The sequence below is a fragment of the Macaca fascicularis genome, chromosome 6 (assembly GCF_037993035.2).
Source record: "Macaca fascicularis isolate 582-1 chromosome 6, T2T-MFA8v1.1".
NCBI lineage: Eukaryota > Metazoa > Chordata > Mammalia > Primates > Cercopithecidae > Macaca > Macaca fascicularis.
In genome coordinates, this window is record NC_088380.1 from 59,083,197 (window position 1) to 59,098,064 (window position 14,868).

The 14,868-nt window shown below is 33.4% G+C and overlaps 1 protein-coding gene across 8 annotated transcripts in view; it reads left to right on the forward strand.

Moving 5' to 3' along the window:
* NDUFS4 (NADH:ubiquinone oxidoreductase subunit S4) overlaps positions 1-14,868 on the forward strand; it is a 116,358-nt gene that overhangs the window by 81,910 nt on the left and 19,580 nt on the right. For 4 of the 8 annotated variants that reach the window (XM_065546247.1, XM_005556886.4, XM_065546248.1 and 1 more), the window contains 2 exons: positions 2,549-2,721; positions 14,562-14,635. In XM_065546247.1, the coding sequence (XP_065402319.1) occupies positions 2,549-2,721; positions 14,562-14,635 (247 nt within the window). The remainder of the gene's footprint in view (positions 1-2,548; positions 2,722-14,561; positions 14,636-14,868) is intronic. The other 4 variants (XM_065546258.1, XM_015451505.3, XM_073993442.1 and 1 more) reach the window with 2 other exon arrangements.

Genomic DNA, 14,868 nt, shown 5'->3' on the forward strand with positions numbered 1-14,868 from the left:
TTTTCAAAACTTGAAAAAGTTTAAAATCTTAAGTTCTTTAATCACTTTGACATATATGTATCACAGTATAGAAGTAGGTAAAGTAAAAGTGTTTCCTCTAATCTTCCTGAGGTAACTATGTTAAGAGTTTAATGTGTTTCCTTTCATATAGTTCTAAAAATAGACATAATTTACAGCTCCAGCTTTTATGAACTCAGCTCAGAACAGAGGGAATGCTTTGGAATTTGGAAAAGATGCCCCACCCCATAATTCTATAACATGCTTATAGTGTTCATTTATACCCAGCTTAAGCTGTATATAATATTAAATAATAAACTACTATGGCAGATTGCAAGTATTACAGTGAATTCAAAGGAGGATTTAAACATTGAGGACTTCCCAGGAGTTGAGCCACTTAAGCTCTTAAGTAGAGACATATATGCTTCAGGAAGTCGTTAAATGTAATAATGCTTAAACTTTTTTTGAAGTTGAACCTGAATATTAGAAATTACCAATTAAAATATTTCACACCTTTAAAAATTATGTGCCAACTTCACTCATTTTGTTTTTACTTTAACCTAGATATAGAGAAACTTTAAAAATAAATAAATGTAGGCACATATTAGAAGTGCATATTTGTGTAAATATTTATATGGATAATTTTGATAGTTTCTCTAAACAGACAAGCTGTGACAAAGTAGCCACACCTAATTATTGATGCAGGTGGAAAGGTATTGTGTTAAATAGAGGATTGGTTGCCAACTAAAATAACTTTAAAGAACTGGTTTTCAATCTTGTGGATAGAGAGACTAGTCAAGTCAGAAATGTGCCTAAGTGTTTTTCCCACTAGTATGTACTGCAGCTAAGTATTCTTGCCAATTATTTGGTTCATAGCATTGATAGATTGAAACTACAAATAAACATTAGTCTTCATTAGGGTGTGTATTATAATGACATAAAAATTCACAGACATTTTCTAGTTTTCACAAGTTTGGTATAATCGTTTTTATGTTAACTCTTGTTTTTACCAAGTTATCCAAAATTTACGTTAGTAAGTGAACCATGATTTTAAAATGCTTCATTATTAAGCATATGGTTGACCCCAGTGTGATTTACTTTGATCACATAAAGTATTTTACCATTACTAAATGGAGGTTTAACCCATTTATGTCTGAGGTTGCAATTTTTTGAATGTTTGCAATCAGACTTTGGCAATGGCCTTAAGCAGTAGGATATAAATAACTCCCACGTGCTTAGAGTTCCAATAATGAAACAGTAGGCATAAATAGGTTTTAAACTCTGAATTACTTTACTAATTTGTGTCCTGACTGCCACTATGTTTGGATAAATGTATCTATTCTGGGGCATCAAAATTCTGTGCATTTTTAAAATGAGCATTTGTTACTGGATAACATTATAGAAAATCAAGTTAAAGTTACCATTGATTTCATCTCACATTTTGGCAAGAATTGTGCCACTGTTTGGGATTACTTTTGCAGAATATGTTTGATCGTATCATTTCTCTAGTAGGTTTCACCAAAGGGAGATACATCAAAATGCTAATTAAAGTTGTTAATTTTAATTGTTTACAAAAAGTTCAGGTGTCCCTCTGAAGGTAATGCCTTGTGGGTAAGCAATTTGACACAGAAACTGTAAATAACAGATTGTCTTCTATTTAAGATTTAAATATTAGCCCTTTGTCAGATGAGTAGATTGCAAAAATTTTCTCCCATTCTGTAGGTTGCCTGTTCACTCTGATGGTAGTTTCTTTTGCTGTGCAGAAGCTCTTAGTTTAATTAGATCCCATTTGTCAATTTTGGCTTTTGCTGCCATTGCTTTTGGTGTTTTAGACATGAAGTCTTTGCCCATGCCTATGTCCTGTATGGTACTACCTAGGTTTTCCTCTAGGGTTTTTATGGTATTAGGTCTAACATTTAAGTCTCTAATCCATCTTGAACTAATTTTCGTATAAGGAGTAAGGAAAGGATCCAGTTTCAGCTTTCTACTTATGGCTAGCCAATTTTCCCAGCACCATTTATTAAATAGGGAATCTTCCCCATTTCTTGTTTCTCTCAGGTTTGTCAAAGATCAGATGGCTGTAGATGATATAATTATATTAAAATCATTTTCAAAAAAAAAAAGATTTAAATAAACATGCAAATAAAGATATACTTTTTATATCCCCTTTTCATATTTCCTTTATATTTTTTCTCCTCTGACTAGTTCACACTTATTCACAAAGTAAGAGCATTGTTGACTATAGGCTCTTCTCCTAGCAAACAGTCTCTTCAGAAAATGCCAATGCTTTGTTGGACAAAAGGGCGTAAATTTTTTTACAATCCTTTTCCACTGTCTCCTACCACCTCCCCCTAATAAACCATTTACAGGTATCTAAATAGCAATTTATGTTGTAAAGTATCAGAATGGTAGTGAAATAAACCAGAAAGTTTCTCTCAATTTATGAACAAATCTGAATGGAGTCGTATGAATATAGGAAACAACAAAAGTACATTAGTGAGTATATAGTCTGTTTGAAATTTTTTTTTTTTTTTGGCTTGTTTTTCTGTAGGATATCACTACTTTAACTGGCGTTCCAGAAGAGCATATAAAAACTAGAAAAGTCAGGATCTTTGTTCCTGCTCGCAATAACATGCAGTCTGGAGTAAACAACACAAAGAAATGGAAGATGGAGTTTGATACCAGGGAGCGATGGGAAAATCCTTTGATGGGTTGGGCATCAACGTGAGTACTTTAGTTTAATGTGAATATTGTCAGCTCTCTTTTTCTGTGTAGATTTTTATTTTAAATATGATTTCAAACTCCTTTATGTACAGTATACTTAGGACAGTACTTTTTGATGCTGTGCTCTTAGCACAATAAACTGTGACATAGTCTTTTTCAGAGTACTACTTATTAGATAAAAATGACTGAGTTTGAGAGCACTGTTATGGAACTCAAAGCTATGTATACAGTAGTCCCCCCTTATCTGCAGTTTTGCTTTCTACGGTTTCAGTTATCCGACGGACGGTACAATAAGATATTTCGAGAGATGGAGAGAGACTACACTTATATAACTTTTCTTACAGTATATCTTTATAATTGTTCAATTTTATTGTAACTTATTGTTAATGTCTTACTATGCTTAATTTATAAGTTATACTTTATCATAGGTCTGTGTGTTTAGGAAAATACAGGATTTGGTACTATTCGTGATTTTAAGCATCCACTGGCATTCAATAGGAGTTTTGGAACTTGTCCCCCCTCCTCAGATAAGGGGGAATACTCTTTTATCCAAGATACTGTATGAATAATATTTGTAATATAGTGACACTAACTTGTCTTAAAATTACAATAAACTTCTTTGTAATATTTTATATATATTATATATAAAATATATATATCTTTTTTGTTTGGGGGGGTAAGAACTAGGTGAATTTAGAAATTAGCTAACGAGGGAAACTTGCAAGTTCCTGAGATATTGTGATTAATAAATTACATTTTATTTTTATTTATTTATTATTTTCTTTAGAGATGGGGTCTCGCCCCCTTGCCCAGGCTGGAGTGCAGTGATGTGATCCTAGCTCACTGCAGCCCTGAACTCCTGGGTGATAAAGCAGTCCTCCCACCTTAATCCCCCAAGTAGCTGGGAATATAGGTACATACCACAGCTCCTGGCTAATTTTTTTTATCTTTTTGTAGAAATGGAGCCTTGCTTTGTTGCCCGGGCTGGTCTCCAACTCCCGGCTTCAAGCGATCCACCCACCTCAGCCTCGAAAAGTACTGGGATTACAGGTGTGAGCCACCACGCCTGGCCATTGAATTGCTTTTTAACAGTGTGTTGGAATAAATTCTTGTGGTACTAATGAAGTCAGTGACCTAATTCTCCATAATGGAATAGGGCCCAAATGTTAAATAGAAGGGCTGATTCTAGTTAAATTTAAAAAGCTGACATTAGAGAAAACATTAGGCAGATAAGCTAGAAAATTGTCATTCATATTGAAACTCTTAGAACATTGTATGTGTCCAGTCTCCAGTTGAAGGTAGTTATAAACTTAAATTAGAAAATGTAGACTGTCTTGTTTTAGAAAAGTATAATATGCAACATCATTTCCTGTTGATTACTTGGGAGACTTTTTTTTAGAAAACATCATGTTGCAGTTTAAATATAATTATTTTATTAGGCAAATGATATATAGGCACAATATTTTAGTTTTCTTCTTATGTTGCAGTTTAGTTCATTTATTAAAATGAGAAAAAAGTCAAACAATACAAATTCAATTAGAACATCATAAAAATACAAATGTACTTCCACAGATCTACAAATTTGTTATAAGATTAGTTATAATTCAATGTGTTATAAAATTAAGAGAACCAAAATGAAACACTTTGCTAAGAATATTCTGCTTTGTCATACCACCTAAGTAGAGTCTGGAGCACTCACTGGTAATAAAGCTGAGAAATAGATACTTATCCAACTTAGTCTTTGTAGTGAATCTGTATATGTGAGATGAGGCCGCCACGTCATGGTTACAAGGAAGGGATGGAATCAGCTCATCTCCCTCGAAGCCCATAGTTGTCATGTCTCATGTAGAAGTAGTATAAGAACTGGCCTGGAAATTGTTAGAAAGGGAGCTACCAAATGGAAAACTGAATCTACCCAGTTTCTGGAAAACAACAGATGGAGGAACATTTGGCTTCCAAACTTTTTCATACATGAGATAATTTTCTTAAGTAATCTTGCTCTGGTGTTGTATATTCTGAGTGCTTGTCAAGAAAACAGAAGTCTCCCATTAACTCTAACTTCAAAGAATAAATACCAGGTCAGATTTCCCAATGCACCTTACTGTTTCAAGAGATTCCTGGTGGTGCCTGCATCAGTAAGTATGATCATATATAGACAAAAGCAGTGGTTCTCAACTGAGGGTGCTTTTGTTTCCTTAAGACATTTGCCAGTGTGTGGAGACATTCCTGGTTGTAACAAGTGATGGCTTCTGCTGACATCTAGTTAATAATGGCAGTGCTATGAGACACAGGACTGCCCTCCTTTGCAACCAAGAAAGAATTTTCTGGCCTCCCAAAAGTAGAAGATGCTGAGGATTAAAAGCCCCAGTATCAAGGAGAATACTTTGAGACCTTTTTTTTTTTTCCTTACAAAAACGCAATATCCCCACCAATGTGAGATGTTAGATCACATTTTTGTACAAGGGTGGTTGTGGTAGGTGGAATTCTAAGATGCCCCAGGATATCTGCTTTTTTGTTGCAACTCTCATCATCCTCTTCCATAAGGTATGGCTACGTCCGTGACTTGTTCTAGATAGTTGATTATGGCATAGGTGAGGGGATGCTCTCTGGGGATTACCTTTCCTTATATCAGAAACAATAGGAATCTATATTTTCTTTCTATCTTGTGTTTGCTTTCATAATAAAGTGATTTAGAATATCCCCCTGTTCATGGAAATTTTGCCCTGTAGTCTAAGGCCTTTCATACGTAATTGAATATTTTTGTTCTTTTTTAAATTTTAGATCCAGGGGGTACATGTGCAGGTTTGTTACATGAATGTATTGGGTGATGCTGGGGTTTGGGCTTCTAGTCAACTCATCACCCAAATAGTAAACACAATGCCCAATAGGCAGTTTTTCAACTCTTGCCCCCTCTCCCTCTCCTCTCTATTGGAGTTCCCAGTGTTTATTGTTTCCATCTTTATATCCATGTGTACCCATCGTTCAGCTTTCACAAATGAGAACATGCAGTATTTTGATTTTCTGTTTCTGCATTAATTCACTTAGGATGATGTCCTCCAGCTTCATCCATGTTGCCGCAGAGGACATGATTTGATTCTTCTTTATTGCTGCATAGGATTGCATGATGTTTATGTATCACATTTTCTTTATGTACCACATTTCTGTATCCAATCCATTGTTGATGGACACTTAGGTTGATTCCTTGACTTTGCTATTATGAATGGTTTCTTTCTGATAAAATGAGTTCTTTTCCTTTGGGTAGATACCCAGTAGTGAGACTGCTAGGTCAAATGGTAGTTCTGTTTTTAGTTATTTGAGAAATCTCCATACTGTATTCCATAGGGGTTGAATTGCTTTACATTCCCACCATTAGAATGTAAGCATTTCCTTTTCTCTGCATCCTTGCCAACAATAGCCATTCTGACTGGTATGAAATGGTATCTCATGGTAGTTTTGATTTGCATTTCTGTGATGATTAGTGCTGTTGAGCATTTTTCATGTTTATTGGCCATTTGTATATTTTCTTTTGAGGAGTAGGTGTTGGTATCCTTTTTATTTTATGTTTCACATAATATATGGAGTCATTTGGTAAACCACAGGCTTCTAGAAGCTGAAGGAATTTATAAGGAAAAACATTTGTCCCTATCCAGTGATTGAAATGTTAATGATTACTGTTTTTCAATCACATGAGATTTTTACATGTTCATCTATTCCCCAGACTCACTGTTGTAATACATTCCCAGCAACATTCAGTAATAAATCATTATTTGAGTACTTGTGCCTTATATACTCTAAATTGTTTATGGGTAAAATATTTATATAAGAATATACATTTGAGTGGTATAGAGGAGAAAAAGTAATATCTTCCTCACATCTATTGCAAAGTTTGTGGCTGAGACATCTGTAACAAAAGATAGTTTAATGAGAGACTCTAGCACACAGTTTGATTTTGTGTAAGTTTTATGTGATACAGGAGCCTTCAGGAATGAAGACCCAAAGAAACAGGGAAATCTGTGTATTTTTGTGCTTAGTTTTGAGGAAGAGTAGACAGTCATACAGAAAGATGGTTGGACAGAGTTTATGATCTAATGATCATAAAGTAGGAAGAACTTAGCCAGACCTGTTTGTTCAGATTCTTGTCTGTGTCTCTGTGTCTTCAGAAATGAGGACATTCCGTTCCTCCTGTTACAGGGTGGACAGTTCTGGAATGAGGGTCTTAGGACTGACTTCAGAAGGTCAGATAATTCTGTTATGTCCTACTTCAGGGGAGAGTGTCAGAGAGACCTTCCTGCTTCTGCTGTTTTCTCAAATGCCAAGCTGCCATATTTTGGGGATACTGTGTCCTGAAGACCATTAGTGGGTTGTTTAAATAAATAAAGTTTTACTTTGCTGTGCTTGTACAAAGGTTCACACAATCATTATTATAGTATTGCTTAGTCTGGAAATAGCATAATTAAATTTTGAAATATGTAGTGATTTAATACTCTGATGCTTTAAGACAAAACTGTAACCTACTGTGCATAAAAATGGAAATGCTGTTTTTATTACATATTGATTGAAAATGAGATATACTACATGTTTGGGAGGTAAAGTTCTTTTCAAAACGTAGTTTTGCCAAAGTAAAATGTTTTTTGAAGCAATAGACCCTGTCTGCAATTGGTTTATCTGAGACGTTATTTTGAATCTTGAATATTTTTAAAAAATATTCATTACTTGTTTTTGTTCTGATGTTAAGAAGCAACCAGTAGCATGAAAAAATGTAAGAAAAAAATTATTATTTAAAATATTTACTTATTTGATTTGATTAGAATAGAGAATTGCTACTCTTTTTTTAGCATTTTTAATGACACAAAAATAGTATATAATTTTACTGCTTGAACATATTGAATTCTGACTTCTTTTGGTGAGATATTTTAAAGCTTTTTATAAAATTGTTGGAATTGTAAGCTGAAGGTTTTTCATGATCATCTAATTAAATTTTATCACTTAATTAAAAAGTAAACCTGTGTCCCAGATAAATTAATGGGTTGACCATAGTTTGGGTTCTCAACCGGCTTATATTTTATTTTACAATTATATATATAATACTAATATGTAGAATATTAAAGATATAAAATACTTTAAACCTGGCTAGATAAGTTCATATAGACTTGTATTTTTTTTTTAATCAGGAGAATTACTATATTTAATGGAGAAAAGAGAATGTTAATATTTTCATGTGTTTTTTGCTGTGGTCAAGGAATGATTTTAGGATATGCTAAAAGAGAAATGACTATCCATCCTATACCTAGAATATATTTGTTACCAAAGCCACAAGGTTTCCTAATTTAGGGGATCTTGGGCTTAACTTTATTCATTTCTTCTAACTGATAGATAATTCTATCTAGGTCTATTATATTGATGGAATGGCTTGGAGGATTTAACAAACATCTAACCCTGCTAATGTAAGAGTATTACAGAGGATTAGAAGTATGCAGTATAAGAAATACGACAAATGTAACACCTGCAGAGATTATTTTTATATACCTTTGGAAGGATTTTTTTTTTTCTTTTTTTATCTTGCTTTTAAATACACAGGAAAGGACACATTTCATTGAGCAGCAGAGGCAGTGCTAATGGAAAAGGTAATTTTACAAAGTTACAATGGTAATATTGTGACAGAAATTTGAAATCTTAAGTCTTTTCCCATATGTTTTCCTCAGTGGGGATTGAGGAGAAGGATCCTCATTGTGAAAATGGGCTTCGTGACTATAAACATCATTTTATTTTTTAAAAATATGCTGAATACATTTCATTGTTATCTGCTTATCTACAGTATTTTTTTGAAAGGCCACTTTGGTTCACATGTAGGATTTTAAGATAAATGTGTTTGATCTTTGTTTTTAGATTTCTAAACTCATATTTTAAAGTACTGTATTTACATTTCTTCTCTCATCCAAAGTGGAGCTTTTCTTATGCTCTTTTAATTGCCTGAGTCTTTAAATGTTAGAACTCAAAGGTAAAAGATTTATCTTTGTGTAAATATGAAAAATATCTTCAGGTGCAAAATTATCCTTTGGGTTTGACTCAAGTGTTTTTACTTTTTAAATCTCCTTGATCCTGTTGCACGGAGAGAACATGACTTATCCTTGTTTAATATTGTAGCGAGTTGCCAAAGATAACTATTGGTTATTAATCTCATTTTTTTTTTTAGTCTTTTATATTTTAGGTTAGTAGATACTTACTTTTCATTTATTTCTGTAAGCAGGACTTTAATTTTGATTAAACCTAAAAATGATTTATTTTTCCTCAGCTGTATTAGTGTACATTGGTCATTGAAACTCAGTGATCATTGGACTCAGTACTTTTTGTGTTAATCACATTCTGAAAATGTGACTTCTGTGTTAAATTTTAAAAATATTTTTTCATTGGAAAATTATGAATCTGTCATTCAGCTTCTGGAAACAAGGATTTGTTCCACATCATAGTGGACATAGAAGGTCAAACAGTTTAAGCAGAGATATGCACTAATGTAGATGTTGCAAATTCTCTCATCACTTGATCCTCAAGCCTTAAGTTATCAAAGTGGACATCTTACTTAAGTTGGCAGATAATTCTTTTGATGATGAGTAAGTAGCAAATGGAAGTATTGTCTGTATCATCTTTCCCCTTTATGTTGTAACACATTGCCAAGGCACTTTTAAAATTTGCTTTAATCAGGTCATTCAGGTTTTTTTTAATTAAATTTAAATAAGGATTCTGTCTACTTTTCATCTCATTACTGACTTTTGAACAAGTAAATGACTGTGTTTGCATTTTAGATTTAAACTATAGATACATATTTCCATATATAACATATAAGCCAGGAATGTTACCAGTTACTCCTCTCCCTCCCCTGCTTACTACCCTCTCACCAGTATACTCCCCTCCCTCCATAGAAGCTCCCACAACAATTTGGTATATATCCTTCCAGACTTTTTACACTGTATGTATATGCATATATTTAAGTTCATATGTCTTTTGGTGAAATGTAATGATTTTCTTAGTATAAGTTTTTCACATTTGTTATTAAAATTATGCCTAGATATTTTAGTTTTATCACTATTTCAGATGAGGTTTCTTCATTACATTTTCTAGTTGAGTATTGCTAATATTTAAAGTTGATTTTACATATAAGCCACATTATGTACTGTCTCTTTAGTTCTCATGGTTTTTCAAGGGATTCACTTTGATTTTCTAGTTGTATAATCCAACAATAGTGGCAGTTTGTTTTCTCCTTATAGCCAATTTCTCTTTCTTGCCTTGTTGCATTGGCTAAAATTTGCAAAGTTGAATATTAGTTATGATATTCAACATCCTTATTGCCTTTTCATTTTTTAGCAGAAATGTTTCTGATATACTAAAATGGACAAAGTTCTTTTCTAATCTTGATCTACCAATAATTAAAAAAAAAATCAGGAATGGGTATTGAGTTTTAATGTTTTTGTAATATCTATTGAAGGGCATTTTCTTCTTTAATCTGTTGATGTAGTGAATTTCAGTTATATATTTTCTAATCCAATTATGTGTTCTATAATTGGATATGGATTTACTATTTTTAAGTAATATGTGTTTGGTAATATGTATTTAACATTTTTGCATTCACCCAATCAGTGGAATTGGCCTGATGGAGGGTGGAGGGAGTATGCACACATAACTTCTATAGCAGAATATAATTTTTTTTTTGCCCAGCTATTTGGCATTTCTTACATCAGAATATTTTTAAAATAACAAAAGTATTTATTAAAATATTGGTTTTAATATTACATATTTTTTCTCTATGGTCTTCATTATATATGTCTGCTATTTGCAGAAAGATAACCACCTGATATTTCTGAATGGTGCTAATCAAACTAACAGCATTTAGAGCCACTTATAACTGCTATTGATACTTAAACTAAAAAAATAAATAAATAAGCTAAGCTTCCCAAGAAGAAAGTCATTCACTTGCTGTTCTGTGCCATTCAGAGGGCATCTAAGAAAAATTCGCAGTGCCAAAATGTTTCACCAATATATTTTATGCATGAATAGTTCTCTTAGGTAAAGTCAAGAGTCAGTTGATATTTATAATGCTAATTTTTATATTGTATTGATACTTAGATCTGTTTTGAATAATATTAAATAGGCTTTGCTCGTAAGCAGAAAATGATCATTGAAATACACCAATGGTAGATATCTTCACAAAGTCTGTTTTATGGTGTAGAACAAAAAGCAATTTGCCAACCAATGTTGGACATTATAATTATGAAACAATTTTTGGTATCATTTTATTGGTTTACTGATGTTCATTAGTGTGTAGTAAAGTATATGAAATGATATTGGAGGAAAAATAACCTAAAATCAACCTTGGAAATATGAACAGATACAATGTATTATTTTGCCAGGCTTAATATTGCTTTTTAAACTTTATTGAAATATACATTAAGAAAAGTATACAGATCAGAAGCATACAGCTTTGTGAATTTTTACAACCTGAACACATATGCATGTGAGTAGTACCCAAATTGAGAAACAGCATTTCCAGTACCTCAGAAGTTCCCATTTCATCCCATGCTTTTTTTGGATTTCAGCCTTCCAGAGGTAACCACTGTTCTGACTTCTAACAACATAGATTAGTTTTGCCTATTTTTTTTTTTTTTTTCCACTTCAAGAAAATCATCCTTTATGTGCTCTTTCGTGACTGGCTTTTTTGCTTAACTTTGTGAGATTTATCCATTGCACACTGTTTATTGATGGTTATTTGTGTAAATTTGTTTGGGTTATTATGTATGATACAGTACTAAAATGAAGAATCTCACATATATCTTATAGTGGATATGTGGCTTTCTAATATGCTAATTAGTCCCTGAAATATTAGTCACTAGTTAATATTCAAACAATTTATATTAAGAAATAACAATCTATTAATTATCTGATCCCTAATGTTTCTCAAATTAATGACAGTAGCAACTTGATAAGTTTTGTTCCAACAGACAGTGAAATTACTGACAGATCACCTTGAACTTGTGGAGGATTATGCATTGTTGGAGTGGATCTGTTTGTTTTACTCTTAGTCTTGGAACCTAGTGTTAAAAAATAAAAAGGCACGGCCTTTCTGAAGTTTTGATAGAAAGCACAAGGTGTTTACCCACATTCTCCCTTCAGACTCAGTCTCCCCTGTAACAGGCAGCTGCTGAAATCTTTGCTCAGTTCTTTCAGCCTTCCCAGCTATCATTTTGAAGCCTTGCTCAATCATGTACAGTTCAAAAGCTCCCTGCTCTGTGGATTACTCCTTTCCGGCTGCTCTGGCAATCCTGGACTCCATTTCCAGGCACCTTGCACTAAGATTACAGCTTTCTGCTTGAGTTCTCGATGCTCCTAGCTTGTCTAGACTAGAGAATACCTTATGGGAAACACCGTATAAAGTTGGATCTAAATCCATTGTGGTTCCTTTTTTTTAAGAAAACTCTAGTTTTTTTCCTGCTATTAGTCACTCTCTGGTCTCTGAAAATTATTTTTCTGTTTTGTCCAGAGTTTATAGTTAGATAAATCTGATATAATATTCTGCCATTACTCAAATTGGAACTTCAGTAATTGAGAAATGAGCAAATAAAGTCTAAAAATAAAAGCACAAATTATATTTAGTGGATATTGAAAAAGAGATTATATACAGTTGGAGGAGGGTAGGATGTGAAAGACTTCATGGAATAAGTTAGTATTCAAAGTGAACCATGAGGGATTATTTGAATGGACTTCCATATACAGATAATAGGAGAGTATTCCAAGAGGAAGGAACAAATTGAACTGATGGGAAAGTACAGCCTGCATTTATATAAAAACAATTAGCAACCTGATTTGACTGGTTGGTTACTTCTCAGGGGAGTAATTAAAAAGAAGGCTTGCAAGTAGTTCTGCCCATGTTATAGCAGTGCTTAAATGCCAGGGTAGAAGCCTGAAGTTAATGTGATAGACAGTGAAAACTATTTGAAATTGTTGAACTGGGCAGTGAGTAAGTTTGGGATTTGAACTTTAGGAAGACTAATCTTGGTGAAGGATGGATTGGAGTCAAGGAGGCAGAAAGATTAGTTAGGATGGGGTTATGGGAAGAATGAAAAAGAGCTTAAACTGGTGGTGACAGCATACCTAGAAAAGAACTGCAAAATACAGGAAATGAAGGAGAATGAGAAGGGTAGAAACTGAATGGCTGGAAGAATAGTGGCTTCTTCCAGTGGATGAATGTTGTTACTATTGGATACAATGGATATAAGTTGTTACTATTTGATTTCTATATGTATGTATTCATAAAGTGAGGATAATAATACAGGCTATACCATCTTTGCAGGAAACAGCTCTGGTCTCCTGGCTAAGTTTTCCTGCAATTTTTTCTGTCTTGTTTCTTATTCTCAACTAAGCCCGTGTGCCTATCAACACTTAACAGATTACTGCATCATATTTATGTTGACACTTCTGTTCTCAGTATGTATAGTTTAACTATCAACTGGAAATCGTGTGTGCTTTGAAAAGGAGGAACCAATATAAAATTATGATGTTAGTACTAATATAGCCAGCCATATGAAGCTCTTTTGCTTACAAAGGGTAGGGGGTGGGTTATGATAAAAATATATATAATTATAGAAATCTCAGAGTAGCAACCATGGTCTGTGACCAGAACTTTGGCAGCAGTAATTTGTGGGTCTTCCCGTTAGTGAGAGGTACTCCCCATGTATTCTCTTCTCATATCTTTCCACTATCCAAATTACCTTTTGAATCCTCCTTTATATATTCTTTACTTCCACATTTCTAAACAATGTTTCATAGAATGCTATATTATTCACCTCTGAGAGAGTCACAATAAACATTTGTAGCAAACAGTGTTCTACCTTGTTGTAAGAATAAAAGTGGGGCGGGCACAGTGGCTCACGCCTGTAATCCCAGCACTTTGGGAGGCTGAGGCAGGTAGATCACTTGAGGTCAGGAGTTCGAGACCAGCCTGGCCAACACAGTGAAACCCTGTCTCTACTAAAAATACAAAAATTAGCCAGGTGTGGTGGTGCATACCTCTAATCCCAGCTGCTTAGGAGGCTGAGGCACGAGAATTGCTTGAACCTGGGAGGCAGAGGTTGCAGTGAGCCCACATCACGCCACTGTACTCCAGCCTGGGCGACAGAGTGAGAGTCCATCTCAAAAAAAAGAAAAAAAATTAAACAATTAAAAAATTTTAAAAAATAAATAAAAGTGACATTTCTTGAAGTTGGATTTTCTAAAGAGCCTATGTAGATTTGTAAACATTAACACTGTACTACATTGAAGAATTCAATTGGGTGTCAGATCTTGGAGCTTTATTTTTTTGTGCTTTAAAAGAATATTGTTAGTGATGGAAGGTTTGTCAAGAGTGGATAATCTTCAAAAAGGAGACTCAGAAGAAGTTAATTAAAAAAAAACAAGAATGTGTTGTTGCATTTTCTTGGGTAATGATAGTACTAGCAATTTTACACATCAGTAATCTTGATAGTAAAATTTAAGTTCCATTTAAGAATCCTCCTGGGTTTTTTTAATTCATCTCAGATTTTTTTTTAGAGTTGAATAAAATTGTTAAAGACTAACTGAATGCCTTTGCAATTATGAATTTTATTATTTGACAATACATATTAGAAAATCTCCCAAATTTAACACAGAAAAAGGTATTCCAATTAACAGTTTTAAAGAGATTATTACAAATAAAATATTCCATCGGTAATGTACTTATTTGATTTTATAGTAGCTGTTTATTTTATTTTAAATATTGATTTTGTTTCTCAGCCAAAGCTTAATGTTAAACCTTGGAAAAAAATTGTTTCTTACAGGGCTGATCCCTTATCCAACATGGTTCTAACCTTCCGTACTAAAGAAGATGCAGTTTCCTTTGCTGAAAAAAATGGTATGTTTGGTCTGTTTTTGACAAAGTCAAGATATGGTTTTATGTTCTTACCTTAATTAAAATCAATCGGGTATACAGAATTTGAGTTGAAATCCAGTGCTTTCAATGTATCTAATATTTAATGTATCTAATCCAGTGGTTTCAGACTTTTTAATCTGCGTCAGAACACCCACCTCCAAAAAAAAAACCTAAATTGGAATACTCATCTAACATGTAAAAGACAAAGTGCTCTA